At 40.3% G+C, this 19,875-nt stretch overlaps 3 protein-coding genes across 8 annotated transcripts in view; 2 read left to right on the top strand and 1 right to left on the bottom strand.

Moving 5' to 3' along the window:
• The window catches only part of LOC122714896 (mutS protein homolog 5-like), a 4,011-nt gene extending 3,355 nt beyond the window's left edge, over window positions 1-656 (top strand). For all 3 annotated transcript variants that reach the window (XM_043936661.1, XM_043936662.1, XM_043936663.1), the window contains 3 exons: window positions 98-238; window positions 301-359; window positions 435-656. In XM_043936661.1, coding sequence (XP_043792596.1) covers window positions 98-238; window positions 301-359; window positions 435-528 — 294 coding nt within the window. In that variant the 3' untranslated portion in view covers window positions 529-656. The remainder of the gene's footprint in view (window positions 1-97; window positions 239-300; window positions 360-434) is intronic.
• Window positions 657-890: 234 nt separating this feature from the next.
• LOC122714872 (kinesin-like protein Klp10A) lies at window positions 891-15,694 on the top strand. Of its 4 annotated transcripts, none has more exons than XR_006346729.1 (12): window positions 891-1,644; window positions 4,723-4,817; window positions 4,911-5,018; window positions 6,901-6,931; window positions 7,794-8,232; window positions 8,403-8,976; window positions 9,066-9,315; window positions 9,390-9,544; window positions 9,614-9,817; window positions 9,912-10,086; window positions 10,700-12,868; window positions 14,060-14,113. XR_006346729.1 is itself a non-coding variant. In XM_043936612.1 (12 exons), the coding sequence occupies exons 1-12, from the start codon at window positions 1,578-1,580 to the stop codon at window positions 14,191-14,193; spliced, it is 2,325 nt and encodes a 774-aa protein (XP_043792547.1). In that variant the 5' UTR covers window positions 891-1,577; the 3' UTR covers window positions 14,194-15,694. The 4 variants fall into 4 exon arrangements, 2 of the variants coding, with proteins under 2 accessions (XP_043792547.1, XP_043792548.1); XR_006346730.1 differs by having other exon boundaries at window positions 7,899-8,232; XM_043936612.1 differs by having other exon boundaries at window positions 12,776-12,868; window positions 14,060-15,694.
• Window positions 15,695-17,057: 1,363 nt separating this feature from the next.
• Window positions 17,058-19,647, bottom strand: LOC122714899 (protein adenylyltransferase Fic). Its single transcript, XM_043936667.1, has 3 exons — window positions 19,311-19,647; window positions 18,328-19,198; window positions 17,058-18,221 (listed from the first exon to the last, which is right to left on the bottom strand). Exons 1-3 carry the CDS (start codon window positions 19,498-19,500, stop codon window positions 17,849-17,851), a joined length of 1,434 nt encoding a protein of 477 aa, XP_043792602.1. The 5' UTR covers window positions 19,501-19,647; the 3' UTR covers window positions 17,058-17,848.
• Between the last annotated feature and the right edge of the window lie 228 nt (window positions 19,648-19,875).

The raw sequence follows: 19,875 nt of genomic DNA on the forward strand, positions 1-19,875 counted from the left end.
TCTCTCTCTCTCTCTCTCTCTCTCTCTCTCTCTCTCTCTCTCTCTCTCTCTCTCCCCCTTTCTCCCTTTCTTTCTCCATTTCCTTTTTATCGTACAGACATTTGAATACACGATCGACGAAGATGAATCGTTGGCGTTCCTCTACCGATTGACTAACGGTAGTACAACACGCAGTTTTGCGCATTACGTGGCGAGACTCGCGGAATTGGACGAAGATATCGTTAAACGAGGATTAGAGGTATTTTATTCACTGTTCCACGATATACGAAACGTGTAACGATAGAATTGATTTGATCGTAGATATTTGAGAAGATGAAACGACACGAATTACCATCCAGTATATATAATCATCACGATAGGTAAAATAGTTTATAATAAAATTCTTACGTTTCGCGGAATCGCGGAAAAATCGATGGTTACGAGTTTGTTTTTAGGTTGAAAAGAATCGCCGAGCGACTCGAAACATGGAAAGACTTGGATTTGGATGAATTGAAAACGTTAGTTCGACAAGCCGTGTTTCCACAATAATTGTATAATTCGAAATGATTAAAATATCAAAAAATTATACGTCTATTACGTTTATTATATTATAAAACGATAAATGATCGATTCAAAAAAATTAATTGTACTTATATCAATCAATTAAAGTTCAATCCTCTTAGTGTTTTTTCAATTTCATAATTTGATTTTTATTTCATCTAGTTTTATCGTATACGTGCGTATGTAACGTATTAAAATATGGCCGGTAATTGCGAAAACGGCCCATAGATGGGAGAACGATGCAATTGATCGAAGAGAAGAAGACGCATCGTGACAGATGTCGCGACGATAGCAGTCGACCGAAAGTTGGCGCTCGCAGTCTTTCCGTTATTAATAACGGACACTGGCAGTATCCCGGCACAAAATCCCGGAAACATCTCGTTCGTGAAATTCAACGAATCTCCGAATGTAATTTCGAATCGTTGTGTCTTCGTTTTGGTGTACTTTCAAATTCGTGGAAAGAGAGTGTGCCGTCTCGTGGATTACACGTCGTATCATTTTAACGAGAATTCGCGAAAACGGGCGTGCCTTGGACAATCGGCGACGTCCCTGACGTGAAAATACACAACGGCGAGAAGTGGTGGACAACGACAGCAAGACATCGATTGCGGTTAACATTGCGACAAAAAGGACTAACAGTCCATAGAGGCGATAAAGCAGAAGAACAAAGAAAAGGGAAACGAGGAAAATAGAACCGAACGGCAATAGTAACAGCAGCAGTGGTAACAACGGTGACGGGAAGGGAAAAGTACAAGCTACAACGGTGGAGAGGAACGCGATACAGCCGCGTGATTTTAAACGCGAATACAGACGTAACTGTCAACGGTCAGATTTGAAAGTCTCGCAAATTGCAGGGTCCTCGTAAGGCTTCCCTCGCTAGAATCGTTGTATTTTCGTCACGTCAACATCGTTAACGTCGTGTCATATTGTCGCCGTCTTTGTCGTCGTCGTCGTCGTCGTCGTCTACGTTGTCGTGTTCGATCCGGTGAAAAACCGGTCGTCTTATAATATTAACCACGGTGTGAGAACGCGACTAAATGACCATGGACCTCCGCATGTACAACATCGAGACCGGCTACAGTATAAATATCAAAAGGACGGACGGTGAGTAACGTATCTCGTGGAAGTATTTTTAGACATATTCAGACAGCCGATCGCGTGCGCAAAGCTTCGCGGCTAGTGCCAACGAAAATCGAACACGATTGTGAGGAGATATCTCTTCGATCAATCGGTCTGACTTTTCAGCTTTTTTTCAATGTCAATCGATATACGGAGTAATTGTATCTCTCCCATTATGACCAATGTTAATCAATTTGGCGTAAGATTTAATCAAACATCGATGCATCACGAATTAAACAGGTCGATCATTACCATTCTCGTGAAAACGCGAGAATAATCGTAAATACTACGTTGTATAATGTATTATGTATTTCCCCTGAATCGAGCAAACGAACATAGCACATCCTACTCCTATCGGACCACGCAGCCGCTGCACGTTGCGTGTACAGCCGCATCCTTGAATCGACGAATTATTCGAATATAAATATGTAGTGGACATCGCGATATACGCGCTAAATGTGAAGAATCGATCGAATAATCTTGATATGACGAGTCAAGGATTTGAATCGAAATGCAAAATACCGGCATTATATCGATATTTTTCGATGTAAATTCATATTTATAAAAATGAAACTATAAAATATCAATTAATAAGTAATTATTGTTGATTAACTGAACTTTTGTTTGAAATTTTTAAGATATTTTTCTATTAATACGATTTCGTAGATATAATGCCGGAAATATGAAAGAGAAATAAAATTTTCATTTCTACACGTAACAAAATTCCATTGTTTTCGATAACTTCACTCGTGGGATTTGTGGACAATTGCTTCGATACATATTTATAAGTATACATACAAGCATTGATCATGTTTGATCAAGTTACAAGTCGTGCAAAGTTTCGCAGAAATTATTATACAGGGGAAAAATGAAAGTCGGAAAAAATATTGGGGAATTAGTTCGATTCGATGTATGTATTCGATAGTTTCGATTAAATTTTATCGTCGTAATATCATTATTAAAATACTGGTATCAAATCTCTGGTACTCAGTTGTCCTTGCATTTCGATACTAACCTTTTCACGTGCCATATTTGTTTTCTTTCTTTCCTTATTTAAGCTCGACCCGCGTGTATCAGTAGAGAAATTCCATACACGGATACTTAGAGTACGTAGCGGGGAGGACAATATTGGACATTATCATTCCTTAAGTTTTTATTCGTTCTTCGTTTTTGTTATTCGTTATTCACTTATCGATCTACAGTCGACGACAGGTAAGCGAAGGAAACAAGCTACAAGCGAAGGAGGGAATTAAACGCAAATAGGGAATAAGAAAAAACGTCATCTCAACGACCGTCGAATAATTTTTTAATTTTTATCGTAAGATTATTTATCGAAGAAGATTTGAAACAACGATAACAACGATAAATATTTATCGTATATTAATTTTAAAGGGAAAATTATTCGAACCTCGAGTAAATCTATAACGTATATGTGAATGTTTTTTTTTCGATCAGATAGAAATTTTGTGCAGATAGATTTATTAATCGACGAATGTGCGTCGCATTGTTGTCGCGCCTCGCCGGTGCGACACACCACGCGGTACTTTTCTACCAATTCGCTGTCGCCTTTTTGCTGGGCGTGCAATAAGGAACGAAGGTTCGATTCGGTCGAAAGATGAACGGATAAATATCCTTTCACCGTGCGTTTCTCGCGCTCGACGCGTGCAACGAGACCAGAACGAGAGCTACCATCGTCGGCAACACCTCATTCGAGTCATTAATCGCGTCCCTCTTACGCGCTCTAAATGTTACACGACCCTAGAAATATCTTTGGAAAATTTTCGTCGAACCTTTTTCGGTTCATCTTTGCCGATTCGCGCGTAAATCCGAGAAAAGGAGGCGCTATCTAACGAGTAGCACGCGAACACTCGGCTTCTTTTTCTCAATCGATCCAGCTCGTGTTTCGGGCCAAGAAGAAATCGAGAGGAAGCAATTCTATTTGCTCGCGTTCTCCCGATGCGGCGCGGCACGGCGTGGCGCGGTCGAATGACTCAGACCGTTCGCCAAGAAAGGAGACAGCACCGATGTTCGCGATTTTCATTTCACGTTTTTCGTTACTTTACTCTTGTTCCAATAACTCGATCCGTCAACAGTTGTCCCTAGTAGTATATGCATCGCGGATTGATGGTTATCTAATCTTAAACTCGGTAATAACATTTACAGCTTACGCTCGTCCATATAAATAGAAATACTTTCTATTATTCTATCCGCTACGATCGAAGGGCAGTTTCGAATCGATTAACGAAACGAATATCCGATTATCGTTCGAAATTCTCTCATCACCATCATCTTGTAAAGTAACGCGATTACGAATGTTTCTTCTTCTTTCTTGATGTCACTTCCTTTATTTATTTATTTATTTTTTTTTTTTTTTCGAAACGATGCGGTTCGAAGCAAATCCGTTACTCGTACGTAACGCAATGTAACGCAACACAACGCGGGACGACGCAACAAGTGGGCAAATCCCCTCTCCTCCCTTCCTGATGGCGCGATCCACCATCCATCGATGGGAATCGTTCGCATTTCGCGGTCCACAGTCAAATCCCTGCGAAAGAATCGAGTTCTTTCTCGCTCGTTCTTGTTGCCGATCGAAAATCGAAATGGAAAGCGGTGTAGGGACGCGTGGTCGATTCGCGACGGGGGACGACGGTTTGTACCAAGCCGTGCACGTGGGCGCTGTATCCTTATAAGGACGCCCGTCGCGAGATTCTTACTTCGGCGAACCATACCTTTTATCCAATCTTACGTCATCTACGAACACGTTTCCTCGCCCCGATATCTTCCCGACTTGATAAACCTTCGATCGAATATCTTTTCGACGGAATAATTGGGATAAAAATCTCCCCCTCCCCCCTTCGTACACTCCTTTCGATATCCACCATCCAAGATCGAAGGCACGCTATTCTCGCTATTCTTTTTCCAACGATCGATTCGAACGCGGTTTAAATTTCATTCAGATGGGAGTTTTTAAATTTCGCGTTTAATTGCTGCTTTACAAATATATCATTATACGAAAGGAAAGAAAATGGATGGATAAAAAAGTTTGCGATTAATTTGTTTCAGGTCGTGTTCATTCGGCAGTGGTTTCGGGTATTAATTGGGAACAACGCACCGTTACCGTAGAATGGTTCGAGAGAGGAGAGACGAAAGGAAAAGAGGTATATATATATATATATATATTATACCGTATATTCGTAAAGTCGAAAAGCAAAGAATAGAAAATTCATAATCGAAATTCGTCTCGATTTTAGGTCGAGATAGATGCGATCATCGCGTTGAATCCCGACCTGACCAATCAGAAAACCATAGAATCACCCGCTCAGATGAACAATCACACGTTGATATCTTCCAGAGCACGGGTACGTATCTCACGATCGTTCGATCGCTCGATCGCTCGATCGCCTCCTCTCCTTAAGAAACATCGCGCGGCAACGTTGGACGAACGAATAGGTAAAAAAAGTGTAGAAGAAGAAAAGAAAGAAAAGGAAAAAAAGAGAAGAAAAAGATCGTAACGCGAATTCTCCGTCGAGCCGTTACGCGATATCTACGCTTTAGCCCCGCCTCTTCGCGTTTTTCTTTCCGCGATCGATCTCGAAATCGCGCGTGTACGTAGTTTTTTCATACCATTCCGATTCGTTGTGCGCGTGAGAGAGAGAGAGAGAGAGAGAGAGAGAGAGAGAGAGAGAGAGAGAGAGAGAGAGCGAAACGGATCATCGCCGATCGAGCGGCCTCTCGTCGTTCCTGCTATTAACACGATTACATCTTTTTTCCTCCATGGACGCTGCTCATTATCACGGATTTGGGCCTGCGATGGATCATCTCACCGATCTCGGGCCTCCCCCGTCCGAAACCGATCGAATCCCAATACGACCTCGCATCGCCGTCTCATCGCCCGCCCCGCGTCTCCGCAATCTGTCTCCACCCACGGCGCCACCCCTCTCTATTCGACGATCTCACGAACGCGATCGCGACTCCTCCCTCTCCCCCCCCGAGATATACTCGAAATTGCTCTCGTCACGCCGCGAAAAAAAAACCGCACCATTCCATTCCGAACGAACGGGAACGCAGGATTCTTCGGACGAGGAAGACGAGGGGGTGGACGAGTCGGAAAACCAAGAGGAGGGCCCCCTTGGACGGCACAGCGGTCACACCGCAAGAAACGGCCTTGCATCCGCCACACTTCCTGTACGAGTCGTTACTGCTCTTTCGGTAAACGCGCCCAACCCCACGCTTCTACTCCCACCTCTTTCACGTCTCCTTCCTTCCTTCCTTCCTTCCTTCCATCCTTCCATCCTTCCTTGTACTTATATATCGCACGCGCCGTCCATCCTTGCTTTTTCCTCTTTCTCCTCCGCTTCCATCCGTAACCGCAACCATTATTCCTCTTTCCTTCTCTTACACGTGTGTATATAAACATTATACCCTATATACGCTTTGTCACTTTGTCACGTCTCGAAGTAATCGATGCCACTCCGCACGTAATATTCGTCGCGCCACCACTTTCAACGCGGCTAATCGACGTTCGTTACGTTCGCGGAACAACAACGCAAACGTCTTATCTTCTTTCTTGTTTCCCCCACCCCGCCACTTCTCCCCCTCTCCCCCGCCATCTTTCGAACCGAACGAATAAACGTACAGTGTATCGTTTCACCGCTTCGTGCGAAAAAAAAAAACGCTTTCTCGTCGTTTTCTCATTTCTCTCGGGGAAAAAACAAAAAAAAAAAAAAAGAAAAGAAAAAAAAAAGAAAAAGAACAACCCTTTCTCCCCGCTTTTCGTTTCATCCAAATTGGAATCGTGAATCGGATCGAACGTCGAATCGAGTTATCCACGATCCCGATCATCGTTTTTCATCTTTCATCTTTTCTTCCATTTTCGTTCGTTTTATGTTTTCTTCGTTCGACGCGTCATTTTCACACGCACGAACGCACGCACCCCCCTCCCCTCTCTCCCCCACTCCCCGAAAATACGACGAAAAATCTCGCGACATTCTCTTCTAGATTTCGATTCGTTGATCTTTCACTATTATCATTATCATTATTATTACTGTTGTTATTGTTATTGTTATTATTCGGTCAACGTGTTATTTATTTATTTATATATATATATATATATATTTATTTTTAAGCATCATTGGATTATTAAGAGCACCGTTTTAGCTTTTATTATTTATTTTTTTATTGCTCGAAATAAAATTCGTAAAAATCTTACGATAACACGTTTCCTGTTTCTTCTTTTTTCAGCATTCGATCAAGCCATCGATTCCAGTGAAAGGTATGTCGTGGGGCGAGCAAAACGATGTTAACAGTTACGATGCCTTCCAATCATCTTTTTTTCTCTCACATTTGGGATAGATTCGTGGACGTTTCGTGGAAAAAAGAAAAAAAAAAAAAAAGAAAAAAAAACAATGAACCGATACAATTGCACAGATATATATCGCCATCGCCGTGTATACGCGTATCGATCCCGAACACGTTCAATTTCGAGGGACCACCGCCGTCCGTCCGTCCACTCGCGCCCCGTCCAATCGCGAATCATCGATTTTTCCAACGAATGGCGAATCAAGTACACTCCGTCCACCGTCGATGTGTACGCCAACCGGCCACCGTGGTGCTAGTGTTCACGCTCTAAACTATCGACGCTCTTGCGCCGTATGCAAAATCGCGCAAGGGCAAGAACCTCGAGAAGCAGAGAGGGAGAGAGAGAGAGAGACGAAACACAGTCGAGCGTGTGTATAATAACCTCGTGTCCGCAGCCGAGCCCTGCCGCGTCTCTCTTTCTCCCTATCCTCCTCTCTCTCTCTCTCCCTATCCCCCGTGTCCGCTTCCATTTTTCCGTTTTTCCTTCCCAATTCGCGAAATGAGATTCGACCGTTTGGCCTTCTGTTTCGGGAGAAAGAACAAGATCGACGACGTGGGCGAGGAGGGAAGTATCGGGGTTGAATGGGTTGAAACCCTCTCGGAACGGGTCCTCTCGGAGCAGGGTAAATAAAAAAAAAAAAAAAAAAAGAAAACGTCGCGACGACGAGTGATAAGAAAAGAATCGAATGTTGTAATTTCTATTCGATTATAATTTCTTGGGTTGCCCCCCCAGAGATCTTGATCAGATCCCGCGACTGATCAGGCATAATTTGCAGCGGGTTTCAACAGACAATCGTCGCGACAAACGGGTCGGCCAACCAACATAATGCCGCCGGGCAGCACCGTGAACGGCCACGGTGACTCTGTGGCTGGATTGACAGGTAGAAGGGAGGCGGAGAACGTGCCAACACCTACCACGGCCACCGCCGCTTCCTTCAACGTCACCCTCTCGGCCCTGGCCAAACAGAAGCAGCAGCAGCAGCAGCAGCAGCAGCAACAGCAGCAGCAGCAACAGCAACAGCAGCAGCAGCAACAGGCGGCACAACAGGTGGAGAACGGTCGTGGGAGGCGTACGAACGTGGTGAAGGAGGTGGAGAGGTTGAAGAAGAACCGGGAGGAAAGAAGGCAGAGGCAAGCCGAGTTGAAGGAAGAGAAGGAGGCTCTGATGAATTTAGATCCTGGTAATCCAAATTGGGAGTTTCTCGCTATGATAAGGTCAGGGTCCCCTCCCACCCTCTCTCGCCTTTTTCTTATTATTCTCCATTATTTTTTTTTTTTTTTTTTTTTTTTTTTTTTTTTGTGTGCACACCCGTGTTTCCCTTCGTTGGAAAATCGTTTTTTTTCAAAATGTCGCGCTCGCCCGCGCCGTTTTCCGTTTCCCGCAGGGAGTATCAGAACAGCATCGAGTTCAGGCCGCTACGCGAGTCGGACGTGGTGGAGGATCATCAAATCACCGTGTGCGTGAGAAAGCGCCCCCTGAACAAGAAGGAGATAGCGCGGAAAGAGGTGGACGTGATCAGCGTGCCCAGCAAGGATCAGATGGTGGTACACGAGCCGAAGGCCAAAGTCGATCTCACCAAATATTTGGAGAATCAAATTTTCCGTTTCGACTACGCGTTCGACGAGACGTGCAACAACGAGATCGTGTACAAGTACACGGCGAAACCTCTGGTCCAGACCATCTTCGAGGGCGGGATGGCAACCTGCTTCGCGTACGGTCAAACGGGAAGCGGGAAAACCCATACGATGGGCGGTGATTTCAACGGGAAAACTCAGGATTGCAAGAAAGGTATATACGCGATGGTTGCCAACGACGTGTTCAAATGCCTCAAATTGTCCAAATACCGCTCCCTGAATCTCATCATTTCCGCGAGTTTCTTCGAGATTTATTCGGGGAAAGTGTTCGATTTATTGGCGGACAAGGAAAAACTTCGCGTTTTGGAGGATGGGAAACAACAGGTAAGTCTGCTCTTCTCATTTCTGTTTCTATCTATTTCTGATTCCTTCCTTTCGTTCTACGTACGTATAATACTTACTCCTCGTTTCAGGTGCAGATTGTCGGATTGACGGAGAAGGTGGTGGAATCGTGCGAGGAAGTATTGAAATTGATACAACACGGGAACAGCGCGAGGACCAGCGGGCAGACAAGCGCCAATTCCAACTCGTCCCGGTCGCACGCCGTGTTTCAAATCATAGCCCGTACGCCGGCCACCCATAAAGTTCATGGAAAATTCTCGTTGATCGATCTTGCCGGAAACGAGAGGGGAGCCGACACGTCTTCCGCCAACAGACAAACTCGTAAGTCGTTGCCTTACATTACCTTGATGTACATATAATAGCCTGTGACTACTACGGTGAATCCTCGTTTCCAGGAATGGAAGGTGCAGAGATCAACAAGTCACTGTTGGCCTTGAAAGAATGCATTCGAGCCCTGGGCCGCAAAGGAACGCATTTACCGTTCAGGGCTAGCAAATTGACGCAAGTGTTAAGGGACAGCTTCATCGGTGAAAAATCGAAAACTTGCATGGTAAAAGAAATCAAAAATGTAATATTCGAGAAATTTCGAACAATCGAGTGAAAAATTTCGTTATCGTAGATCGCCATGATCAGCCCGGGAATGAGTTCCTGCGAGCATTCGTTGAACACACTGAGATACGCGGATCGAGTGAAGGAGTTGGCCGCCACTGATCCGACGGAAGTGAAAATTTCCTCGACGGACGACGAACGGGAATTAAAAATCGAGGCACAGTCGAACAACGTGCTGTCTGACAGCGACTTGGCTCAACTACGATCCCTTAACGTAAATATTTGAAACCGTAAACCTTCTCCGAACGTTGTTTATTTATCGCGCAATCTCGGTCGATAAGATCGATAAGATACTCAATTTTAACCAGGAGAGCGAAATATCCCAAGATCTTTACACGTTTCACGAGGCTGTATCCGCGTTGCAAATGCTGGAGGAGGAAGTCTTGGATACGCACAAAATGGTTATGGATCAAACGACCAGATTTCTCAATGATGCACACAGTGTGTTCAGTGTGACTCACGAAGTAGACTATGACCAAGAAGGTAAGACGGTTAAACCGCATTTGCCAATTCACGATTCCAAACCCCCTTGTATTCTGTACCGTACGTACCCCTCGATATCCTGCTCGCTCGCGTATTTCGCGTATGCACGCATACATGCATGTACCTACGCATCTATGCACAATGAATCGATATACGTATTTCTTCTTCATCTCCCGTCTCGTTTCGACGTGCATCAGATATATATATACGTATCTCTTTCGCACGCGTACGTAATCGTTCCTCTCTACTCGTTCGTTTCGTTTCCCAAACGGTTTAAACTTTTTTTTATTTATTTATTTCCCCCCCATTTCGAATTTCTCTCTTTTTCGTTTTCACACAATGGACTCCCTCTTTTCGATCGAAAACGCATGCCTCGACATCGATTTGATGGGAGCTACTACTACTATTACTACTACTACACTACTACTACTACTACTAGTACTACTACTACTACTACATCTTCCTATTTTCCGGTTCATATCGGCAATCGAAAAAGATAACGTCGTTCTTCGGGACAAAAACTTAGTACGATTCAACGACGAGAAGCAAAAAAAAAAAAAAAAAAAAAAAAAAGCGTCAAGTTTTATTGTGTATATGTGGAATTTTGCGACAGATTCACGCGGTAAAGATAAGGCAAAGGCAAGTCGTCGGTTAGAATCGAACTTAGAAGGAAGGACAACAACAACAACAACAACAACGACGACGACGATGACAACGACAGCAACAACATCAACAACTACGACGACGACGATGACAACGAGTTCGAGCACGGTGGCTGTGTCGATAAGTGACGATAACGTGAATATCGATAGGAAAATAAAGAATTCGTTAAAATCACCATGGCGGGACGAAATGGAATGTGAAAGTGACGTAAATTTTTGCGATAGATATCACGAATCACCGAACGTTTTCGAATTGGCTCGCGTCGAGGAAATCGCGGCGGATCGTATTATTCGTCCAAAGAACTTATCGCGCATCGAAAATATTTGGAGGACTAACGATTTGTCTGGAAACGTGGGCGAGAGAGGAAACCCGTTTTGTCGGATGGATAACAGTGCGCAACGATTTAAACGAGCCACAAGCAGTGGGAAAAAGTATCATTGGTCCGGAACTTTCAACGATCGCGCGAAAAGATTCTCGTCCGTCGATAACGGAATATTCACTTATGCGAAAACTCGTCGTTTCTCTAGCAACGATCGCGAGATCATTGCCACGGATTCGAATTACGATTACAATTTGGATGGGTTCGATGACGAGAAGACCGTCAAGAAGAAATTGTTTCGCTGCGATAAATTCAACTTTACCGACGAAAGAAGCAACGAGAGCGCGAGACATTTGCTCGATCGTCGATCATCGTTAGATTTTTTCGAAGAAAGATATAACATACCGCGTGGAGAAGAGGGAAATCATCGTCATCGTGATCATGGTCATCGTTCTCATCGACGAAACGGAACGATCGAACAACGAGGGAACGAGAAAAGTGAAGAGATCTTCGCCTCGGCGAGCTCCTCCGGATCCTTCGACCGCGTCGATAACTACGATCCCGATCAATCCACCATTATCGATCGATATAAACTCACCCTCTCCACCGTGTACGTTCGTAAACATCGTTGGACATCGATCAACGATCAATCCAAAATCATAGTTTGCAATTTTGTGTCATTTTTCAAAGATATTATTCTTTTTACTTTTTTACCCAGCCTGTACATAGCAATTTTTATTTACGCGAACAGAACGGAGGAGGGATAAGTTTTCGATAACGCGTTTTTCCAACAGGGATCAATCTTTTTCGCACTATACATTCCTCCTTTTCTTTTTTTTTTTTTTTTTTTTTTTTTTTTTTTTTNTTTTTTTTTTTTTTTTTTTTATTATTCCTTTTCTCATCGTTTCCTTTTTACATTATATTTTTTTTTCCCTTCTCCTCTTTGCCCTTTCTATTGATATCTTTCTATCGATAATATAATAATTTTTATATTTTGACATCAAATCTTTAGCGTTACAAAAATAAAATAGACAAAGCGAGTAACACATCGCACAACGTTTTGCGGATTTCTATTGGTATACGATTTTTTTTTTTTTTTATTTTTAATTTCGACGATAATTATAAATGTAACAAAACTAACCGATATATACACGCGATAATTGAATAATTTTATTTCAAAATTTATTTAACGAATGAAAATTTACGAATATATGTACTATTTTTTTATTATTATTATTATTATTATTATTATTATTATTATTATTATCATTATATGTATATATTTTTTTTCCATTAATCGAAACAGTGTATAAACAGTGATTTAATTCGACGAATATTGAATCAACAGAAGATAAATCAGATTGTTTTTTACGATCACGGCCATTCGTTATTATCGTATATTCGAATAGGCAATATAACATTTCGTTTTTTATTTTCTCGAGAACGAAAATATATATGTATATAGAAACATATATAGGAAAAAAGTAGATAGAAAAAAAAAAAAAGAAACGAGGCTGTCGCGTTGTTCGCGTTTGCCCCGCGAAAATGATTGTTTTCTAGCTATCGGTAAAAGGAGCAAAGGCTCGTACAACAGCAGTGGTAACGACAACACCATCAACCACAACAACAACAACAACGACAACAACAACAACAACAACAACAACATTGATTGATAACATTTGAACGTAACGTCACAAACCGTTGCAGATTTGAGACGGAAAAGAACAAAGTTTGAGTCGCCCAACCTGAGGAAGTTCTTGTTGCATAGACGTCTGATAGAGAGATTACAATTTTCCGATGGTACGAAATCATACGATTCAAAATCATATATTATAAAGTCGCCTGTCAAAAGTTGCTTACCTTAATACGCATCCGAAAATATTTGCATTAATTTCGAGATATCACGATACACGCGAAGGCATCATCGATACATCTACATTCGTATCACCACCGACATTCCTTAAAAAAAAAAAAAAAAAAAAATGTAACGCTTGCTTTGAATCGCGCGAATAGCTGTGCCCACAGTTATATATCCTACATATGGACATCGATGAACGTATCCAACGGATGATCAGAAACAATTTTCGAACGTTCGAATATATATTTTTCCCATGAAATGGAACCGAATGTGAAACAACGTGGAATACGTTGGATCGAAAAATGAGCGAGTCGCAGGATTTTGTTACACGAATAATTGGAACCGCGCGGATACAGAGCAACGCGTACTTCTTCTTTTTCCTCCATTTTCTCTTCCTTCTCCTATCTTCATTTCACTCTTTTTTATTGCACATTTTTTTCCTGCCTTAATAAAACGGACTGTGTATACTCGTGTATTACGTTAATCGCCGTTTTTTTATCGACACACTGCGTTTTTATATATTTTTCAAATATCGCGATATCTCCCCTTTATGAAGAAAGAGAGAGAGAGAGAGAGAGAGAGAGAGAGAGAGAGCGAGAAGGAAGTGGGATAGAGAATGTCGATTTCTCTTCATGTACGAATAGAATTGAACCATTAATAAATATTATTTTTATAATAATAATTTTAACACAAAGGTATTATTTCCTTCGTAAAAATTTACTTTGGCTTGTAATCATAATAATGAACTAACCTCGAGCACGCGATCAAATTTATAATTTACACGTGAATTCCTCGTTTTTCCACGCAAAACTGAAACGCTTGCAAATTTAACTTTCTGCGATGCCGATATATAACGAAAATAGAAAGCTCGATCTATTTTATTTATCGCGTTCCTTGCTACAATATATATATATATATACACTTTTGAAATGTACATATACACGCATGTATATATTGGAAACGGATGATCGCGTATCGAATCGTTCATATCGACACAAAATTGTCCGTCAAAATTTACGTTTCATTCGCAAATTCACCAAATCCTTTTCCGTTTGCTATCGCATACGATAAAGAAAAAAAAAAAAACCGGTGTGTTTACCAGCCGTGCACTGAAAGCGTGTTCTTTGTTGCAGAATATGCCCAAAAGTGGGAACAGCTATTGGTGCAGCAGCGCGATATCTTTAACGCCGCAATTGATCAAGTCAGTCAGTTTCGCGGACAATTGTTGCAAGAAGAACAGATCAGCCGGAAGATGACGAACTCGTAACTCACGATACGATTAACGTAGATTTGTTTACACGTACGCATGAGAGAGAAAGGGAGAGAGTGGAAGAGGAAGAAAGAAAGAAAGAGAGAAAGAGGGTGAACGAGAATAAACGAGTATGAGCGAGGAAAAAAATATGAGGAAAAGGTAGGAGAAAGAAACACAGGAGTTTTACGATTTCACGACGATTATTAGGATCAAGGACGACAATGGACGACGACTGGTGGATGGAGGGAACAACTTTCATAGGTTTGCGGCGTATTATCTTTAATTCCGAATATGCGATCACAAAATAATCAGAACCGTTCCTTTTTCTTCTTTCTTTCGTTCTTTCTTTCTCTCCTCCCTTTTCCACTCGATTCGTTCTCGATCGATCCTTGACTCTAAAAACTCGAAGATGAACAGAGACGACAGACGATCATCGTCCGCCCATATATAACTTACCTTGCGAACCGTTTTCTCCGTTTCTCCCCTCTTTTCGCCTATTTTTCTTCCTCTCCCTTTCTCCTTTTTGTCCTTATCGCTAGCTTTACTATCTTACTATCTTATTTTTCCGTGGTGACACGCGCCACGCACCAAAATCATACTATATCTCTATCTTCACCTACGTTTAATCGATCGTGTCCCGCGTGCTTCATTTCACTCGTAATCGCCTCGCAAATTATCTCGTTCGAATGTCGCGAAAACGATACGTCGCCCCCCTTCCTCCAATATACGCGGATATCAATGGATATTAATTAGATCGATGGAGATGTATACGTACGTACGAACGAATAAATGGCAAAGTCGAATGAATTCTATTTACTATTCTATCTTCTCGATCATTTCTATGTCTATATCTAGAGAAAGAAAAAAAAAAAAACAAAACACGCGGTACAAAATATCCTTTAAAGATCTTGCGTTTTCAAACGAACGTTTTCATCAACTGGCCGATCTAAATTGCCAAATCTATCTGTCTTAATTATCTTAATTTCAAATGAACATGTGAATGTACGCGTGCGAATATTACATACTTTTTGTCGAAAAAGAAAATGAATAAAAAAAAGAGAAATACCACATACGCGTATTTTGTCCAATCTTAATAAATTTATACGTTCAATTTGTACGCCCAAATTACATATGATTTATCAAATACGTACTTTGAACGTTAGATTTTTGGTAAATTATTTTTTAATAAATCATCCCCTTCGTAATTCGACGGTAAAAATTCGCGAGTAAACTCAATGTTCGCGTCAACTTGAACCATGCATCGTGATAAATATGTTTCATGAATATAACAAAATAATTTTTTTAACATTCGTCTAAACGCATAAAAATATTTCTATCTCTTACGAAAAATTGATGGATCGATTTCTCTCGAGTTGACGCGATGTAGTTTATGACCATTTATTTTTTTATTTCTTTATTTTTTTTTTTTTTTTTTTATTAGAAATTACACTTGACGTTTTAAATTACGAAATCTAATCGTTTCCCCTTCAAACGCCCTTTTTCTTTTCTTTTTACCTTTCTTTCTTCCTCCCTCCCTTTCTCTCTCGCTCCCTCCCTCCCTCCCTCCCTTCCTCCCACTCTCCCTTTTTCTCTCTCTCTTTTTTCTTTCGTCTCTTTACTCAAGAATCTGGAATCGGTGTAATATCGTTTCTTATTCTCGTTATCATTTGGTTTCATTTCTATAAATATATATATATATATATTTTTTTTTTATATCTTCTACAAAAAAATGAATCTTTAGTAGACACACTTTACTGAAACGCATCGAGCAATGCGCGTATCTTAACGTCTTTTCTTGCGATCAATCTTATTTTTATCGATTCGATCGATCCGTGAAACCGAGTACGACACGCATAGACAGTTAGAAATAAAGAGAGAGAGAAAATATATATACGAGTGAATGAATAAATGTGTGTGTGCATGTATGTGTGGTCGAGTGTGTGCGCGCGCGCGCGCATGGCGCGTATGCGGTGTGTGTATGCTCGTGTGTCACTGGTATAAATGAAAATGAAACGGAATGAAAGGGTATGAAAAGTCGATAAGTGGTCAACCTACGTTGTTAGCTGAATATGATTTTTATAGAAATGTATTTATATAGATAAAAACTACATCGTTATATTGCATAAAAAAAAAAAAAAAAAAAAAAAAAATTTGCACGTCTAGTGTAAAAATTTTGTTCACTCGTGATACACGTTTTAACCGAATGCGCTTTGAAACCGATGCGAATTATCTTTGTATCGTTTTTTTTCCCCTCTCCCTATCCCTCTCCCCCCCCCCTGATATAGCGTCAGTAATGTTTTATTAGATTATAAAAAAAAATTATAAAAATTAAAGTTTCGTAGCAGTCGAGCATTCGATACTTTTTTTTCCTTATTATTAATCATAACATAGAATCGAATAGCGAGAAGAAAAGACGTTGGAATCGATGAATACGACCAGTTGAAAATAGCATGTTACGAGCGACAACTCACTTTAACGTCTATATTATTCAATAACGCATAACGCGTATCAGATGTAGGTAGATTTTTGAATACAGCGATATAGCGGTATTACTTTTCATAGACAAAAAAAAAAAAAAANAAAAAAAAAAAAAAAAGAAAAAGAAAAAAAAGAAAAATATATTTGAACAAAGGATAGGACGAAACAATATTATAAATCATAGTATACGCTGTTTCTTAATTTTCCATTTTCTTTCTTATGCGTATCGGACAAAATAATCCAGCATTGTTTTTTTGATGAATAAAGTACGATTGGTTTGAAGCTAAAAGATAAAAAATTTCAGACGATTCGTTTAACTAACAAGAGCATGGATCGATATAAATTAACAAAATCGTAATAAATAATAATTAAAATTATTGCAAAATACATTAACGCAGCGATTTACAAAATAAGGATTTATTAAAAATCGATGTATCTACATCGTATCGTAAAGTAACTTGTCCAGCAAGTAGCAATTAATTACACGACTATCCATAAATTTATACATTTTCAAGATACATTCAATATCGACATTTAAAAGTCGTCTAATTATAATAAATATATGTTAGCTTAACGTTGTTAATTCTTACATTAGATCACAGTCTTCGATTGAGTTTCACACTGTTCGCTGTTTTTCTTTGTTGACTGTTTCATACGATAAAAAATAACAGAAATTACAAATGGAAGCATATTTTCGAATCGCATTGCCAACATTGGGACATGATTAATTCTTTAAAATGGATTCATGCATTTTATGAATTGTAAAAAAAAAAAAAAGGGAAAGATACATTATCTATCTTAAATATAGATGAATAAAACGTATGCAATCGTACGAAAGTGGAAACGTATTTTGATCTTCTAAAAACGGATCGTACATTCAAGCAAAAAAAAAAAAAAAAGAAAAAGATGCATCATTGGTAATTCGAAGCAGAATTGGAGGCTCGCGAATCGGAAGTTTTGATTCAAACATAAGAGACACGTAATACGATAAACGAAACGAAAGAAAACGATTTAGGAAATCAGAATCTTTGGTTTAGCGAAACAGTAGTACTCGAAAACGTAGTATAAAAAATTACCGAAACGATTAATTCTTGAATCGTCGAAAAATTGTCAAAAGCACAATACAATTGAGACGGCTACATATTATATATGATATACGTGTTCATTTGAAATCGTGTCGACGATTCGAGAATTAATCGGTATCAAAGGTATTGGTAGCACCATTTCTGAAATCATCTTCTAAAATAACCGTATTACGTTTTTCGGTGAACAAGGTATCTTGACTGAGCGCTGGAACTTGTCTAGAGAACTCGCTGGTTGCCCATAAGAACAAATCCAACGTTTGTTCCGTACACTCGGCTATAAATCGAACAAACGGTCGAACATCTCCAGTATTCGCTATTTGAAGATTTTCATAATACGTATGTCGATGTTGCTTATGGATAATAACCGGTGGATAACCAGCTTGCATGAGAATCATGTTCATAAGCAAACGCGAAGTTCTACCATTTCCATCGGAGAATGGATGTATATGTACCAACTTGTAATGTGCCAGTGCTGCGTATCTAGAACAGAAGCAAAAAGGTAATGTGGAAATGATTGAACAAAGGTAAAGGTAGAGGAGAAAGAGAGTAGGAAGAAAGAAAAAAAAGGAGAAAGAAAAGGTATTACCTGACTGGATGCATTCGAATAGCTCTCTCACTATTTAACCATGATGCGAATTCTTCCATAAGATAATGAATATCTCCAGGACCGGGGGGTATGTGACCACCCACATAAACTTGAGTACGTCGAAATTGACCACCCTGTACAGGATCCACGTGTCCCAAAACACGCGTATGAATCTCCAATATATCCTTAATAGAAATTGATCCTACCCTATTGACCAGAGTCGCATTGATATATTTCATTGCAGCATCCAAGCCAAGAATTTCGTTGTGCTCGTCGATGCTTTTACCAACAACCGCTGTACGAGTTTCAACGATTGCTCTGGTCTGAGCCAAATTCATCGTATTTCCCTCGATGCCAACCGTATGATAAATATGTTGGAAGTAAGCCTCTTTCTTCGCGCGTATCAATGCCGCATTGTTATCAGGTATCGCGGATAATGCGTTTCTTTTCTCGTCTATGCGTCGAAGCATCCTTCGATCCAATTCTTCAACTACCCTAGCCGTTCTCTGACTGTTTATCAATGCTCCTTCGTGATTCGGTTGATAACTTAATGCACGTACGTAATATTCGTTCGCTTTGATCACATCGTTTTGCGTGTACTCCAAGAACTCGCCATAATGATTTAAGATATCCGGATGACACGGTGCCAAAGCTACAGCATGCTGAAATAATTTAATCGCTTTCTTTTGCTTGCCTAATAATTTCATTTCTAATGCTAAATGTAACGAGGTTAAAGCTTCAGCGGTTGATGTTGCGCTATTTTCGATTTCCAACTGAGATCTTGGTAACGCCACATCTAAATATATTTCATCGTAGACATTTAATACACTTTCCGACGGAAGCGGAATAAATACGTGATGATAATTATGATCTGAAAGGAGAAACATAATCATTATAATCATTGTCTTGATAAAGGTTAGATGGGTCACGAAAGATTAAGTAATGGTAACGAATGGTGGAAATTCCGCGAGTTACAAGCATACCTGATAAACCGCGAATATATTGAGACAATAACGTGCCGATAACAGCAACTGCGATACCAGATACAAATACGAGAAGTACAACTATGCGATTCGCCGTCATAGCGGCATTCACATTCTTGGTTCTTTCTTTTACGTATCCAAGCTTTTCATCATAAAACACATAACAGAACTTTTCACGTGATAAGAACATCTTGAATTTACTAAAAATTTAACTAAATATTCCTTTTGATCGTCAATGAATCGCAACATACTCTCAACTTGTTTTCAACACGTTTTACTTCTCGTTCTATATCAGTGACACAACGGTGCTCTGCTTCGTTCGACATTTCGATCATGTGGTTCTTTTCAATTGGTCTAGTTTTCATTGCAGCACGTAAGCAATCGATTCTCTCTTTCTCTCTCTATCTTTTTCTCCTATTCACAAATGTCACTAGCATCGTTCGTCGCAATGCAGTGCGGATTGGAAGATAGCGCCCTCTTATCTAAATGCATATTTAAATTCCATAGAAGAATGGATATTTTTATATATGAACGTTTTGTGAATTTCAAATCTATTTTGTAGCAC

The sequence above is a fragment of the Apis laboriosa genome, unplaced genomic scaffold (genome assembly GCF_014066325.1).
Source record: "Apis laboriosa isolate Shangri-la unplaced genomic scaffold, ASM1406632v1 scaffold34_cov151, whole genome shotgun sequence".
NCBI lineage: Eukaryota > Metazoa > Arthropoda > Insecta > Hymenoptera > Apidae > Apis > Apis laboriosa.